General features: G+C 41.3%; 1 protein-coding gene across 4 annotated transcripts in view; it reads right to left on the bottom strand.

Annotated features, from left to right (window-relative positions):
* Positions 1-14,192, bottom strand: part of LOC122555434 (1,4-alpha-glucan-branching enzyme) — a 628,967-nt gene that overhangs the window by 72,611 nt on the left and 542,164 nt on the right. For all 4 annotated transcript variants that reach the window (XM_087992439.1, XM_087992437.1, XM_087992438.1 and 1 more), the window contains exon 14: positions 9,472-9,602. In XM_087992439.1, the coding sequence (XP_087848565.1) occupies positions 9,472-9,602 (131 nt within the window). The remainder of the gene's footprint in view (positions 1-9,471; positions 9,603-14,192) is intronic.

Below are 14,192 nucleotides of genomic sequence, written 5' to 3'. Positions count from 1 at the left end.
CAAGGTCTTTTCCCAAGGGTAGGGGAGCCCAAAACTAGAGGGCATAGGTTTAAAGTGAGAAGGGGAAGACTTAATAGGGACCTAAAGGGCACCTTTATCACACAGCGGGTGGTGCGCGTATGGAATGAACTGCCAGAGAAAATGGTGGAGGCTGGAATGATTACAATATTTAAAAGCTATCTGACTGGGTCATATGAATAGGAAAGGTTTAGAGGAATATGGACCAAATGAGACTGGATTTATTAAAGGCTATCTGATTGGCATGGATGATTTGGATCAAAGGGCCTGATTCCCTGTTGTATATATCTCTTTGACTCTATGACTCCTAAAGTCAATGGACTTTGAAGTTTCCAATTAAAAGCCTATTTGCTTCTGAAAGGTCGAATTAACAATTGTTAAGTTTTTCGGGTCCATGCGAAACAATCACTTGTAATCTAACAATCACATTGTTTATTTATAGGGCAAGATTAAGGTCCTGCCAAATGAGAGGATTTCAACAAAAGCTGATTACAATCGCTGCTCTCACAGATCCAATCCGAGGTTTCAGCAACTTGAAAATGAGCAAAGGCAGATACCACCATTGTTGGATGCTGTTTCAACGCTGTTCAGCCTTTGGGCAAGATTCATCCATAGTTCCCTGTCAAAGACATATCCAGTCCATCAGTATCGAGTAATTAAGAAGTGCAAGTAACTTCTCCCTGGTGTGCTGGGTTAAACAAAATTCATCCTTCTGCTAATGTCACAAATTACCTGGCTTTTATCACACTGTTGTCATGGTATTCTGCTATGCATCAATTGGCTGCGGTGTTTCATACTCAACTACAGCGATCAGACTTCAAAAATATTTAATTGGTTGTGAAATACTTTGTGTCTTTCAATACCTCAGAAAATGACAATATAAATGCAAATATTATCTTTTAACGATGTTGACAAAAGCACTTGCACTTCTGGTTCTTCAAAGCCTCCAATCATCTCTTTACAGTTTTTAAAAACAGAAGTTACAATTTGTAAGAGAGAGGGGGAAACAGGTGAAGATTTTTAGACAAAGTCTACTTGATGAATTAGTCCCAGCTACCCACTTTATCTGCATATCCCTCAGTTCCATGCAGTTATCTTTTCCCCATCTCTATCAAGTCCTTCCCAGATTTCTAATAATTTCAGTTTTGCAAGAGTCAGCAATTTTTTCCAGGGAAATTATTCAAGATTCTTAGCACTGTGAGAGAAGTGATTCCTGATATCACACTGGAACTGCCGAGATCTAAATTTTAAAGTGAAGGTGGTCCGTAGGATCTAAAATTGCATCAATGATAGGAAGCATATGACACAGGTTGGTGAACTTCTGCAAATCACATTTGACAGCTGTATTCAGGGCAAGCCAATTGCATAACGGGAAGGTGGGCATAAAGTATTATGTCTCTTAAAGGACCATATGAAGATAGTAACATCTGCTTGAGATATGGATTCTTTTGCTGTCAATACAATATTGTATGTGCAATGTAGTTGCACTGCCCGCCACACTGGATACCAGAAAAACTCGCACATCACCATAAAGTTAATTGAAAATTAAAAATGTCCCAATTTTCAGACCACTAGATTTGGGACACTCCACCTCACCAGCTGTGTTAAAATTCACTTGCTAAATATTTGCCCATTTTGGAAGTGTACTAATGTCCTCTTATAATTTGCGACCATACTATCGTCATAAGGGACCATACCCTGATTTGGTGTCATTCGTGAATTCACAAATAATGTTTTTGTTTCCATAATACAAATCATTCAATTATGAATGGCAGTGCTCCAAGCAATTGTGGAAACCACTTCCCATCTTCCACTACTCTGAATAACTACCCTTTATTCCCATGCCCTGGACTGACTTGAAGCTAGGAATCCAGTCTGTGTGATGATGGTTCATTGGAAAACAGTGTGAGAACTTCAGTTCTAAAACTTCATTGGTACTTATATATTGCATGTGTAAAGAGGATGGGAGACATGTCATTTTTGAGTTTCAGTTTTTTTTTGAGTTTTTACATGCATTTTTAACGAGAGTTTACAGCCTTGGAGTAGAGCTGGGTAGAATAACATAGCTTTTAAAATCAAAGAGAAAATTGGGCTATTACATATATGTCCAATTACACAGTGATACAGATAAAACTAAGTGTTATTAAAGAGAAGGTCAGTCGGAGATAAGAGGTCAGTTACAGCAAAGTATTGTTATAGTTAATAACAGTTATCAAAATAGGCAGGACTGTGGGCAAACGTCTCAAGTGGCTGAAATGAAAACCCAGAGCAGAGGGTTGTGAAAGACATGAGTTTAAGGAAACTCTTAATAAATAAGTACATAGAACATAGAACAATACAGCACAGAACAGGCCCTTCGGCCCACCATGTTGCGCCGAACATTTGTCCTAGCTTAAGCATCTAGCCATGTACCTATCCAATTGCCGCTTAAAGGTCACCAAAGATTCTGACTCTACCATCCCACAGTAAGCGCATTCCATGCCCCCACCACTCTCTAGGTAAAGGACCTACCCCTGACATCCCCCCTATACCTTCCACCCTTCACCTTAAATTTATGTCCCTTGTAACACTCTGTTGTACCCAGGGAAAAAGTCTCTGACTGTCTACTCTATCTATTCCCCGATCATCTTATAAAACTCTATCAAGTCACCCCTCATCCTTCTCCGTTCCAATGAGAAAAGGCCTAGCACTCTCAACCTATCCTCGTACGACCTATTCTCCATTCCAGGCAACATCCTGGTAAATCTTCTCTGCACCCTCTCCAAAGCTTCCACATCTTTCCTAAAGTGAGGCGACCAGAACTGCACACAGTACTCCAAATGTGGCCTTACCAAGGTCCTATACAGCTGCAACATCACCTCACGACTCTTGAATTTAATCCCTCTGCTAATGAACGCTAATACACCATAGGCCTTCTTACAAGCTCTATCCACCTGAGTGGCAACTTTCAAAGAATGGAGTGGAGACTCCAAGTGAATGGAGTCTGAAGCTTGCTTAAAGGTTAAAGGAAGAATTAACTGAAAATTTGCATCAAGTAAATGCAGAGATTGGCCAAAAGGGATAGAATACAGCTGTACCAAATGAACAGGGAACTTCAGCCTGGAGACAAGGTGAACCATCAGAGAGGTTGTTGTTAGGGTGAAAGAGTTGAACTTTTCTTTCTGATATTTGTAACGAGACCACTTCAGACAGCTCTCATATATATATTTTAAACTGGCTGTAGATGTTTTCCAATCATTCTGTTATTACACACTTGTGGAACAGGGAATTGAACCTCGGCTTCCAAGTCCAGAGGCAGGGAAAATATTACTGCACTACCAGAACCCTTTGATAGTTCTTAAAGCATGTAACATGGTCTGTTTATTTCTTCTGGCAAACTTATGCTCTTCTGTTAAAAATACATTGACAGCCTGTTGAGAGTCAGTGACTGACCGTCATAGTAAACAAATTATAAAAAGAAATCTCAAGCCAGGTTTTATACTGGGATCTGACCTGTCCCATAATATCCATCATTTGTCCCCGCTTCCACATTCTAGGACTCTGCCCATGTTGTGTGGCTCCTTTTGATATACTTACGAAAATCCAGAAAATTTACAACTACTGCACTGCCACAGCCTACCCTCTCTGTTACCTTCAAAAAATGTAAATGTAGTTGATTAAGCAAATCTATTCTGGAGGAATCTGTGCCGCACTTAAGTTCTAACTACAGAACAACCTCGATTATCCGAATGAGACAGGTGGGAGTATTTTGTTCAGATAACAGATAGCGTTTTTATGGGACCTTGAGATCTTGTTTGAATAACCGACGATTGGATAACTGAGGTTTTTCTGTACACCTTTTCTGATGTGCTATGCCTAGATATGCATGCGGCACTCCAGATGTGACTTAACTGGAGCCTTGGATAGATGTAACATAACTTCTATCCTTGTAGGACCAATACTTCATTCACCTTTAAAACTCTGTCTTCTGTTACTGTCCACTCACTCTGAGTGATTTCTATTGTTGGATTATTATATTTCAATGATAGGCTCTGGCTTCTCACCATTTAGATAAAGTGGATGTTCTCAAACAGAATTCCATCAGCCAGTTTTCCCACTCACCTTATCCTTTGCTGTTGCTTTGCAACTTCCCATCTACACTGTTCACTGTGCCATCTATTAAGTCAAGTCAGCCTAGTCTATCAGATCATATGGCTGCTCTTTCATTAGGGAGAGGGAATGACTGATGGTGAGTTCAGCCTGAGGGCCACCATGCCTTAGGTGAGGTGAGGGGAGTCCGTCTCGGTAATCTCAGCCAGTGCAGGAATTGAAGTCACGCTGTTGGCGTCACAATATTGCAAACCAGCTGTCTGGCCAACTGAGCTAACCGACGCCTTTTAGCAACTTAGCAGCATCTAACTCTATGCAGATATACAAATCCACACCCCGCTTATCTAAGTCATTTATAAATGTAGCAAAACTCTGTCTCCAGTAGAGATCTTTAGGAAGTACTTCCTGACCACATCTAGTTTTTCCAAATTACTGTTTTCTTACTAACTCAGTTTTAACTTCTGAATTGGAGCCCCTCATCACCCTGAATAACTTACCTGAACCAATTTTGTCAATTACAGTACCAGTAAATAGCTTGTATCAATTTTTCAAATTAAAATGCCTCTTCAGTATGCTGTACTGTGAAAATGAAATTACATTCATATTTCCAAACCAATTTTAACTGTGCAGCATTCAATATAATTACTGTTGTTACAGGATTTAGCTAAAATATAGAGCAGTTCTGTCACAAAGTAATTGCTATTGATGGGCTAAAATAGAAACAGAAAAAACCTCAAGAGAATTGAATACACAACCACTGAGACATTTTGACCTTAATTACAGGAGTGACTGCACTTAAAACACACTTCATTGACTGTGAAGTGTTTTACAACATACTGAGGTCATGAAAGGCCTCTGTATCAATGCAAGAACTTTCTGTATGATGGTGTTCAGAGAACCAGGCTGACCATTGTGCAACTGAGGGGAATGCTATGTTGATCTTATCTTTCAATAAACAAACCTAGCTCCAACTCACTGGATAGAACAGACTCTGAAAGATGCAATAGTTCTGTTTGAAGAGGGATGAATGAGGAGTTCATGCAATCTGATCAACATTTGTCTATCAACTAACATCTCCAAAAAGGCAGATAAAGCATTATTTAATTGATTTCACTGTAGTCTGTAGGATGCTACACAAAAAAAAATACTGTTTGGCCCACTGTTCCTGCGCCAGTTCTTTCATAGAGCTATCTAATTAGTCCCATTCCTTACCGATTAGGGATAGTCAACATGGCTTTGTGCGTGGGAAATCATGTCTCACAAACTTGATTGTTACTTCTACAAAAAACGCAAAGAGGATTGATGAGAGCAGAGCAGTGGATGTGATCTATATGGATTTCAGTAAGGCATTCAACAAGGTTCCCCATGGGAGACTGGTGAGCAAGGTTAGATCTTATGGAATACAGGGAGAACTAGCCATTTGGATATAGAACTGGCTCAAAGGTAAAAGACAAAGGGTGGTGGTGGAGGGTTGTTTTTCAGACTGGAGGCCTGTGACCAGTGGATTGAATTGAATTGAATTTATTGTCACATGTACCGAGGCACAGTGAAAAGCTTTGTCTTGCGAGCAATACAGGCAGATCACAGAGTTAAGTAGCATAGACAGTAAATAACAGGTAAACAAGGAGTGCCACAAGGATCGGTGCTGGGTCCACTGCTTTTTATCATTTATATAAATGATTTGGATGTGAGCATAAGAGGTATTGTTAGTAAAAAGACACCAAAATTGGAGGTGTAGTGGACAGCGAAGAAGATTACCTCAGATTACAGCAAGATCTTGATCAGATGGGCCCATGGACTGAGAAGTGGCAGATGAAGTTTAATTTAGATAATTGCGACTTGCTGCATTTTGGGAAAGCAAACCTTAGCAGGACTTATACACTTAATGGTAAGGTCCTAGGGAGTGTTGCTGAACAAAGAGACCTTGGAGTGCAGGTTTATAGCTTCTTGAAAGTGGAGTCGCAAGTAGATAGGATAGTGAAGGAGTTTAGTATGCTTTCCTTTACTAGTCAGAGTATTGAGTACAGGAGTTGGGAGGTCATATTGCGGCTGTACAGGACATTAGTTAGGCCTCTTTTGGAATATTCCGTGCAATTCTGATCTCCTTCATATAAGAAGGATATTGTGAAACTTGAAAGGGTTCAGAAACAATTTACAAGGATGTTGCCAGGGTTGGAAGATTTGAGCTATAGAGAGAGGTTGAATAGGCTGAGGCTGTTTTCCCTGTAGGTCGGATGCTGAGAGATGACCTTATAGAGGTTTATAAAATCATGAGGGGCATGGATAGGGTAAATGGACAAAATATTTTCCCTGGGATGGGGAGTCCAGAACTAGAGGGCATAGATTTATGGTGAGAGGGGAAAGATATAAAAGAGACCTAAGGGACAATGTTTTCACGCAGAGGGTGGTACGTGTATGGAATGAGCTGCCAGAGGAAGTGGTGGAGTCTAGTACGACAGCAACATTTAAAAGGCATCTGGATGGGTAAATTAATAGGAAGGGTTTGGAGGGATATGGGCCAGGTGCTGGCAGGTGGGACTACATTAGTTTAGGATATCTGGTCGGCATGGACGAGTTGGACTGAATGGTCTGTTTCCGTGCTGTACATCTCTATGACTCTGTTTGGAGTGTAGAATGCCTGGTGGACTTGCTTACTCTAACAATGCACTTCACTATAAATTGTACAAAGTATTTTGATGAAGAGATGCATCGAAAATTAAGAAACCAAATAAATTGCCTTGAACCTTTTTACAATTTCACATTCCATCTTATACACAATACAACAGAGAAGGGCACATGAATAAATAAACTTCAAAGCAATATACAAAGCATTAGAGTCACAATATATTCACAAGCTTCAAGAGGCCACATATTGGTAATTCACTCAACTAACCTTATCTCTGTTCATTAATGGCTGGAGATGCAGTGCTGGGTATGGCAGAACCTAGATTAATCTGACAATGCTACTGTAACACATCATTACAGATCTTCCTGCTCTATAACATCTGAGGTGCTCCATCTCCATGCTTACAGCTCCACTACACCGTGGAGGAATGACAACCGATTAAACCTGTTCACCTCTGCCCCTCACACAAACACCTCAATTATGAATTAGCGATTAGATGGAGATCATAGTGTTATAAAATTTTACAAGTTAATTCAGTACCATTTAGCAAATGGAGATATTCTCTGGAAAGGAATAGGTTCTTTAAATCTGATGGTATTTTGCTAAAAGTTTATTACATGCTCATGTAGTGGAGCCAGCAGAGAGTGGATGACCTTCCAGAGCATGTCAGACATTGACAGTCGGTACATTTTGGTCTTAATCATAACAGTAAAACAAATGAAATAACATCATCAGCATTTAATATTTTGAATTGAAAGATCAAAATGTGTCAGGTACGAAAAGACTGGTGTTAGTAGACTTTGCAATGAGGCTTCATTACAAGAAGACTTTCCTCTTGCAAATTTTGGTAGTTAACTTTCAAAGATTGTCAGTTAAAGAACCATTATGGAGTATTAAAACAGGAGGAAATCTACAGACTTGGTGCAAGGCTCAAAATCAATAGTAAATTAGCTGGCTAGAAAGAAAATTGCCTTGACAATGGGAAGTGAATGAAGATAATCATGAGTGGATAATCATCAGTCACTTAACGATCTAGAGAAATCTGTCGGGATGTATTCTCAGTCATTTTCTCCGAACAGCATGAGCAGAGGGACTGCAGCAGTTGGAAATTTGACATTGACACAAACTGCACCCTAACTCTCACCAAGTCCCATTTCGCCAGCAGCCTTTGTCCACTGACCTCCATTGCCTGACCAAGGAACAAAACCACAATTTTAAAATTCCTACCTCCATTTCCAAATCTAGTCAATTATAGGCCCACACTGGGTAAGGATGGCAGGTCGGACTTCACTTCAAGGGAATTAATGAATCAGTTGTTTTTCTTTAAAAGAAAATGATTCGATATGAGTCATGGAGTCTGCAGTAAACCAGAAGCTTTTACAACTAAACTCAAGTCTAAACTACCATAATAGAAGATGAACTCATCTCAAGGTTATTCGTTCAGCAAATAATCATAGTACTGTCATTGGAGAGTGACAACCTAATTAATGCACAATTTTGCCCAACCTCAACAAGGGTGACAAGAGGTAACTGTCAGGGAAGCCTGAACAAGCTAAGGTTCTCCACTCCAGAAAAGGGAAGGTTGAGGACTGACCTGATAGAGGCCTTTACAGTTGCAGAAGAATGCAACTGTGTAGACATAGGGACAGTGACAGTGCTGCTGACCCTTGTCGTGATGAGACAAAAACTTGAAGTCAGAAATATATATTGTTACAAATATTCTGCAGGCAAAATTCATGCATCTGTGACTTTAACCCTATTGTTAAACGAGCTCCACATTTCTCAAAATTTATCATGTGCGGGTTTCTCAGGAATAGAACCCTCAGAGATTCAGAGGGATGATTGTAGTTGTATATCGATAGAGATGAAATAAAGACATAATAGAAAACTACGCTGATTGGGTAACCAGTAGAAGAATGGGAAACAGTTTATGTAGAGCATAAAGACCAGCACAGACCTGTTGGGCCAAATGGTTTGCTTCTGTGCACAGATGCAATGCAATGCTTTGGAACTTTTAAGGGACCAGACATTTTTTCTTTGAAACTTTAAACTGAAATGGAAAATGAACTGTTTTTACTGGAAAACCAGGGGAGTTTTGCAACTTGGAAATTAGACACTACATGTTTTGAGCAGTGTGATACAGCACAAGGAAATTTAACTGAAAGAATTCTAACAAGACTAGACCTGGATCAACCTTTGAATCAAAGAACCTACAGAATTGCTAGGACTTTTCACCTTCTGGTTTGAATTTTCGATCTTACAAATTTTGCTTACCCTGTTAAGATTCGTTTTGTGCCCAGAGTAGGTGCATTAAACTATCTGTATTCTGTCCTTCGTAATTGTGATTGAGTCTGTGAGTACTTGGGGTTTTCTGAACAGTGTAGTTTAAGTTGCATAATAGAAGATTAGAAGTACTTTCTTGTCTCTGTTGTTTGCTAAAATTAAGTGTGTTATCGGGAAGAGATCCTTGATTAAGCCTGGTGTGAAATACTTTTATCCTGAATAGCAGTCAATCAGGCAAGCTGGTCATTTCGGTGATGTAATTGGGATTTAGACGTTTTGTGATCTTTCCCTGTTTTGGGGAACAGTGCAGCATGATTACTGGTGCACATTTGCCAATTAAGCCACGACTAACTCAAAAGCAATGTAATCACACATGGTTCATTCACAAACTGTGGCAAAACATTGATACAAACCACACCAACAACACACATGGCCAAACCTTCTGTAAAGGATACTTCCCAGGTCGATCTATTCCCACTCTGTAGTCGGGGAAACTCTTTTCAGGGTTGAAGTTGAAGATAAAAAGAAGATTTGCACGCTCGAAGGCAATCACCTTGTTCCCCTCATGTTTCTCACTCACGTAGGCCTGGCCGAGTTGGGGGGAGGAATTGCAAAAAAAACATTATTAATAAACACTTAGATAAGACTGAACTACAGTGGAAGTGCACCATACTGTTTCACCAGTAATTCCCCAGTTCCAGAAACACTTTGACAGATCAATCCAGACAGTTCCAAATTGGCACTGGCACAAATGGGACTAATGGTTCCTTCTCTGCTGAAATTACTACAATTGCTCCTCCATTAGTGTCATAAGAAAGGAGTGCTGTATTGGTGGGAACTCAGCTCTGTGAAATAAATTACAATCTCTATAGTCCCATCTCTGTATTACACTTGAGAAAAAACATTTTATGGTATGATGTACAGACCAGAGAACCTGAGACTGCTTTAATTAGTAGACACAAGGTTAAGAGAAGACTCTTAAGGGAAGATTTAATAGATAGTTCAAAATTGTGAAGGACATTAATTAGGTAGGAAGAAACAGTTTCCACTTACAAAAGGCTCAGCGACCCTGACAGAGAGGAGCAATTTACTGGACTAGTAACCCAGAGCATTAGATAATTGTTCCGGGAACATGAGTTCAAATCCTACCATGGAAGATGGTGAAATTTAATTCATATAGAACATAGAACAATACCACGCAGTACAGGCCCTTCAGCCCTCGATGTTGCGTCGACCTGTGGAACCAATCTGAAGCCTATCTAACCTACACTATTCCATTCTCGCCCTTATGCCTATCCAATGACCACTTAAGTGCCATAAAATTGGTGAGTCTACAACTGCTGCAGGCAGTGTGTTCCACACCCCTACTACTCTCTGAGTAAAGAAACTACCTCTGACATCTGTCCTTTGTCTATCATCCCTCAATTTAAAGCTATATCCCCTCAAGGTAGCCTTCACTATCAGAGGAAAAAGGCTCTCCCTGTCCACGAGGAGAAAGTGAGGACTGCAGATGCTGGAGATCAGAGCTGAAAATGTGTTGCTGGAAAAGCGCAGCAGGTCAGGCAGCATCCAGGGAACAGGAGAATCGACGTTTCGGGCATAAGCCCTTCCTGAAGATGGGCTTATGCCCGAAACATCGATTCTCCTGTTCCTTGGATGCTGCCTGACTTGCTGCGCTCTCCCTGTCCACCCTGTCTAACCCTCTGATTATCTTATATGTCTCAATTAAGTCACCTCTCAACCTTCTTCTCTCTAATGAAAACAGCCTCAAGTCCCTCAACCTTTACAGTCAGATTTTCCCTCCATACCAGGCAACATCCTAGTAAATCTCCTCTGAACCTTTTCCAAAGTTTCCACTTCCTTCCTATAATAGTGACCAAAACTGCACGCAATACTCCCAAGTGCGGCCGCACCAGTGTTTTGTACAGCTGCAGCATGACCTCATGTTTCTGAAACTCGATCCCTCTACTCATAAAAGCTAACACACCGTATGGGTTCTTAACAGCCCATCAACCTGGATGGTAACTTTCCGGGATCTGTATACATGGACACTGAGATCTCTCTGCACATCTACACTACCAAGAATCTTACCATTAGTCCACTACTCTGCATTCCTGTTGCTCCTTCCAAAGTGAATCACCTCACACTTTTCTGCATTAAACTCCATTTGCCACCTCTCAGCCCAGCTCTGCAGTTTATCTAAGTCCCTCTGTAATCTACAACATCTTTTGTCACTATCTACAGCTGTACTGACCCAAGTGTCATCGGCAAATTTACTAACCCATCCTTCTATGCCTTCATCCAGGTCATTTATAAAAATGACAAACAGCAGTGGGTTTCCTCCGGGTGCTCCGGTTTCCTCCCACAGCCCAGAAATATGCAGGTTAGGTGAATTGGCCATGCTAAATTGCCCGTAGTGTTAGTTGAAAGGGTAAACGTAGGGGAATGGGTTTGGGTGGATTGCTCTTCAGAGGGTTGGTAAGAACTTGTTGGGCTGAAGGGCCTGTTTCCACACTGTAAGTAATCTAAAAAAAAAGATCCTTGCGATACGCCACTAATAACTGAACTCCAGGATGAACATTGCCCATCAACCACCACCCTCTGTCTTCTTTCAGCTAGCCAATTTCTGATCCAAACCTCCAAATCACCCTCAATCACATGCCTCCTTATTTTGTGTAGTAGACTACCATGGGGAACCTTATCAAATGCCTTACTGAAATCCATATACACCACATCAACAGCTTTACCCTCATCCACCTGTTTGGTCACCTTCTCAAAGAACTCAATAAGGTTTGTGAGGCATGACCTACCCTTCACAAAACCTTGCTCACTATTCATAATCAACTTATTCCAAACAAAATGATTATAAATCCTATCTCTTACAACCTTTTCTAACACTTTACCCACAACCAAAGTAAGGCTCACTGGTCTATAATTACCAGGGTTGTCTCTACTCCCTTTCTTGAACAAGGGAACAGCATTTGCTATCTTCCAGTCTTCTGGTACTATTCCTGTAGACAATATATCAATAAATATTTGATATTAGTCTAATGGCAAACATAAAACCACTGGTAAGTGTTGCTAAAGCCTATTTGGTTTATTAATGTCCTTGAAGGAAATTAATCATTACCTGTTCTGACTTAGATGTGACTCTAAACCCTCAAGATGTGGTTGATTTTCATCACTGCTAGATTAGGTAATTACATGGCCAGGCATATTCCCCATTGTTCCATGACTATCGAGCTGAAAGGTCAACCCTGGACCACTGAAGAGTGCAGGAAAGCATACTACAATCGGCATCAGTCATACCTAAAAAGGAGATTTTAATCGAGTAAAGCTACATCATGGTCAAAAAGTGTGGCGCTAGGAAAGCACAGCCGGTCAGGCAGCATCTGAGGAGCAGGAGTGTCGACATTTCGAACATAAGCTCTTCATTAGGAATGCCCTCACTTTCTCCTAAAGCTACATTCATGGCACTTTTTGCGTGGCAAACACATGAAACAAATAGGCTAAAGCCAATCCGCAAACCACAGATCAGATTGAAATGCTGCATTCTTGTTATATCTAGTCGCGAATTGTGGTAGACAATTAAATATATCTATCTGCAATGATGGCAATGCTGAAGGATTTGCAACAATCTTGTATCAGAAGTATCAAGTGGACGAGCTAATCAGCTTCCTTATAAGGCTGTCAGACAGATACGACTCTTCAGCCAAGTCAATTAACTTCACATGATCTCAAAGAGTGACTGAAGGCATTATATACTATAAGGGCAGTGGGCCCTGACATCATTAAGCAACGGTACTAAAGATTTGTGCAGAAACAACTGTAACCCTACTTAAGCTGTGCCAGTACAACTACAACACTGGCATCTAGCTGACAACCTGAAAATTGCCCAGGTATGTCCTGTACACAAAAAGTAGGACAAATCCAATGCGGCCAATTACTACTACAACAGCCAATCCTTGCCAATCAGCAACATGATAGATGACGTTACTGACAATGATCTCAAGCAGCATTTACAAAAAGAATAACCGACTCACAGATCTTCAGCTTGAGTTCCATCAGGGCCACTCAGCTCCTGACCTCATTACAGCTTTGTTTCAAACAAGAGCTGAATTCCAGAGATTACAGACAGGGACTGTCCTTAACTGAGTTTGGCATCAAGGAACCCTGGCAAAAGTGGAATCAACAGGTATTGGGGGCAAACTGTCTGCTGGTTAGAGTCATTCCTGGCACAAAGCAAGATGGTTGTGGTTGCTGGAGGTCAATGATGTCAGTTCCAGGCTATCACTGAAGGAGTTCCTCAGGATAGTGTCCTAGGCCCAACCACCTTCAGCTGCTTCATCAATGACCTTCTCTCCATCATAAGGACCGAAGAGGGGATGTTTACAGATGATTGTACAATGTTTCCCATTTACAAATTCTCGGGTATGGAGGAAGTCTGTGTCCATTTACAGGAAAACCTGGATAATGTTCAGACTTGGGCTGGCAAGTGTCAAGTAACGTAACTATTGCCTGGCATTTGTAAAATCTCCAGAAAGAGAGAATCTAACCATTTTCCCTTGGTGCTGTTCAGTGGTGCTACCGTCATTGAATCCCTTACTCTCAACATCCTGGGTATTACCAGTGTTCAGAAACCCAACTGGACCAGCCAGATAAACACAGTGGCTACAACAGCAGGTTAAAATGGTAATGGACTAGGTGGGCTAAGCCTGGGACCGTCTGCTCTTGCCAGCTTTCTATTTGTTTTCTTTAGCTATCTTCAGATTCTTTTTCCTTTCTTTCTTTTTGTTTTGTTGTCTTTACTCTTGGATCTGGAGAGAGGCAAGTGAGAGAGGAGGTCTCCAGCATGGGCATCAACTCCACACCAACCCGGGGTCTCTCAGTGAGCAAAGAGCTGACTTCCCGGCACAGATTGGCAGGCTAGGCTGAGGCTCTGGGTCTGAGGCTGGGCCCAGCTGCCTGAAGGAGCGGCGGCAGTATCAGCACAACGTGGCGGTCTCCCGGTGTGGTGGTCTTGTCCCCACATAGAGGTCTTCGTTGTCTTTAACTTCCTGCTGTTTGAGAGGCGTAGCAGGTCTCAGCCTGGCGTGGTGGTCTGCTTCGGTGGAGGCTTCTAGCCCAGTGTTCCAGCGACCCAACATGGTTGGCTTGTCCTGGCTGCGCCTTTAGA

The sequence above is a fragment of the Chiloscyllium plagiosum genome, unplaced genomic scaffold (genome assembly GCF_037043375.1).
Source record: "Chiloscyllium plagiosum isolate Xiang-an unplaced genomic scaffold, Cpla_swu_hap1 HiC_scaffold_12, whole genome shotgun sequence".
In the NCBI taxonomy this organism is placed as follows: Eukaryota; Metazoa; Chordata; class Chondrichthyes; order Orectolobiformes; family Hemiscylliidae; genus Chiloscyllium; species Chiloscyllium plagiosum.
Note: the sequence above shows the minus strand (reverse complement) of the source record. Positions and strands in the feature narration are given on the sequence as shown.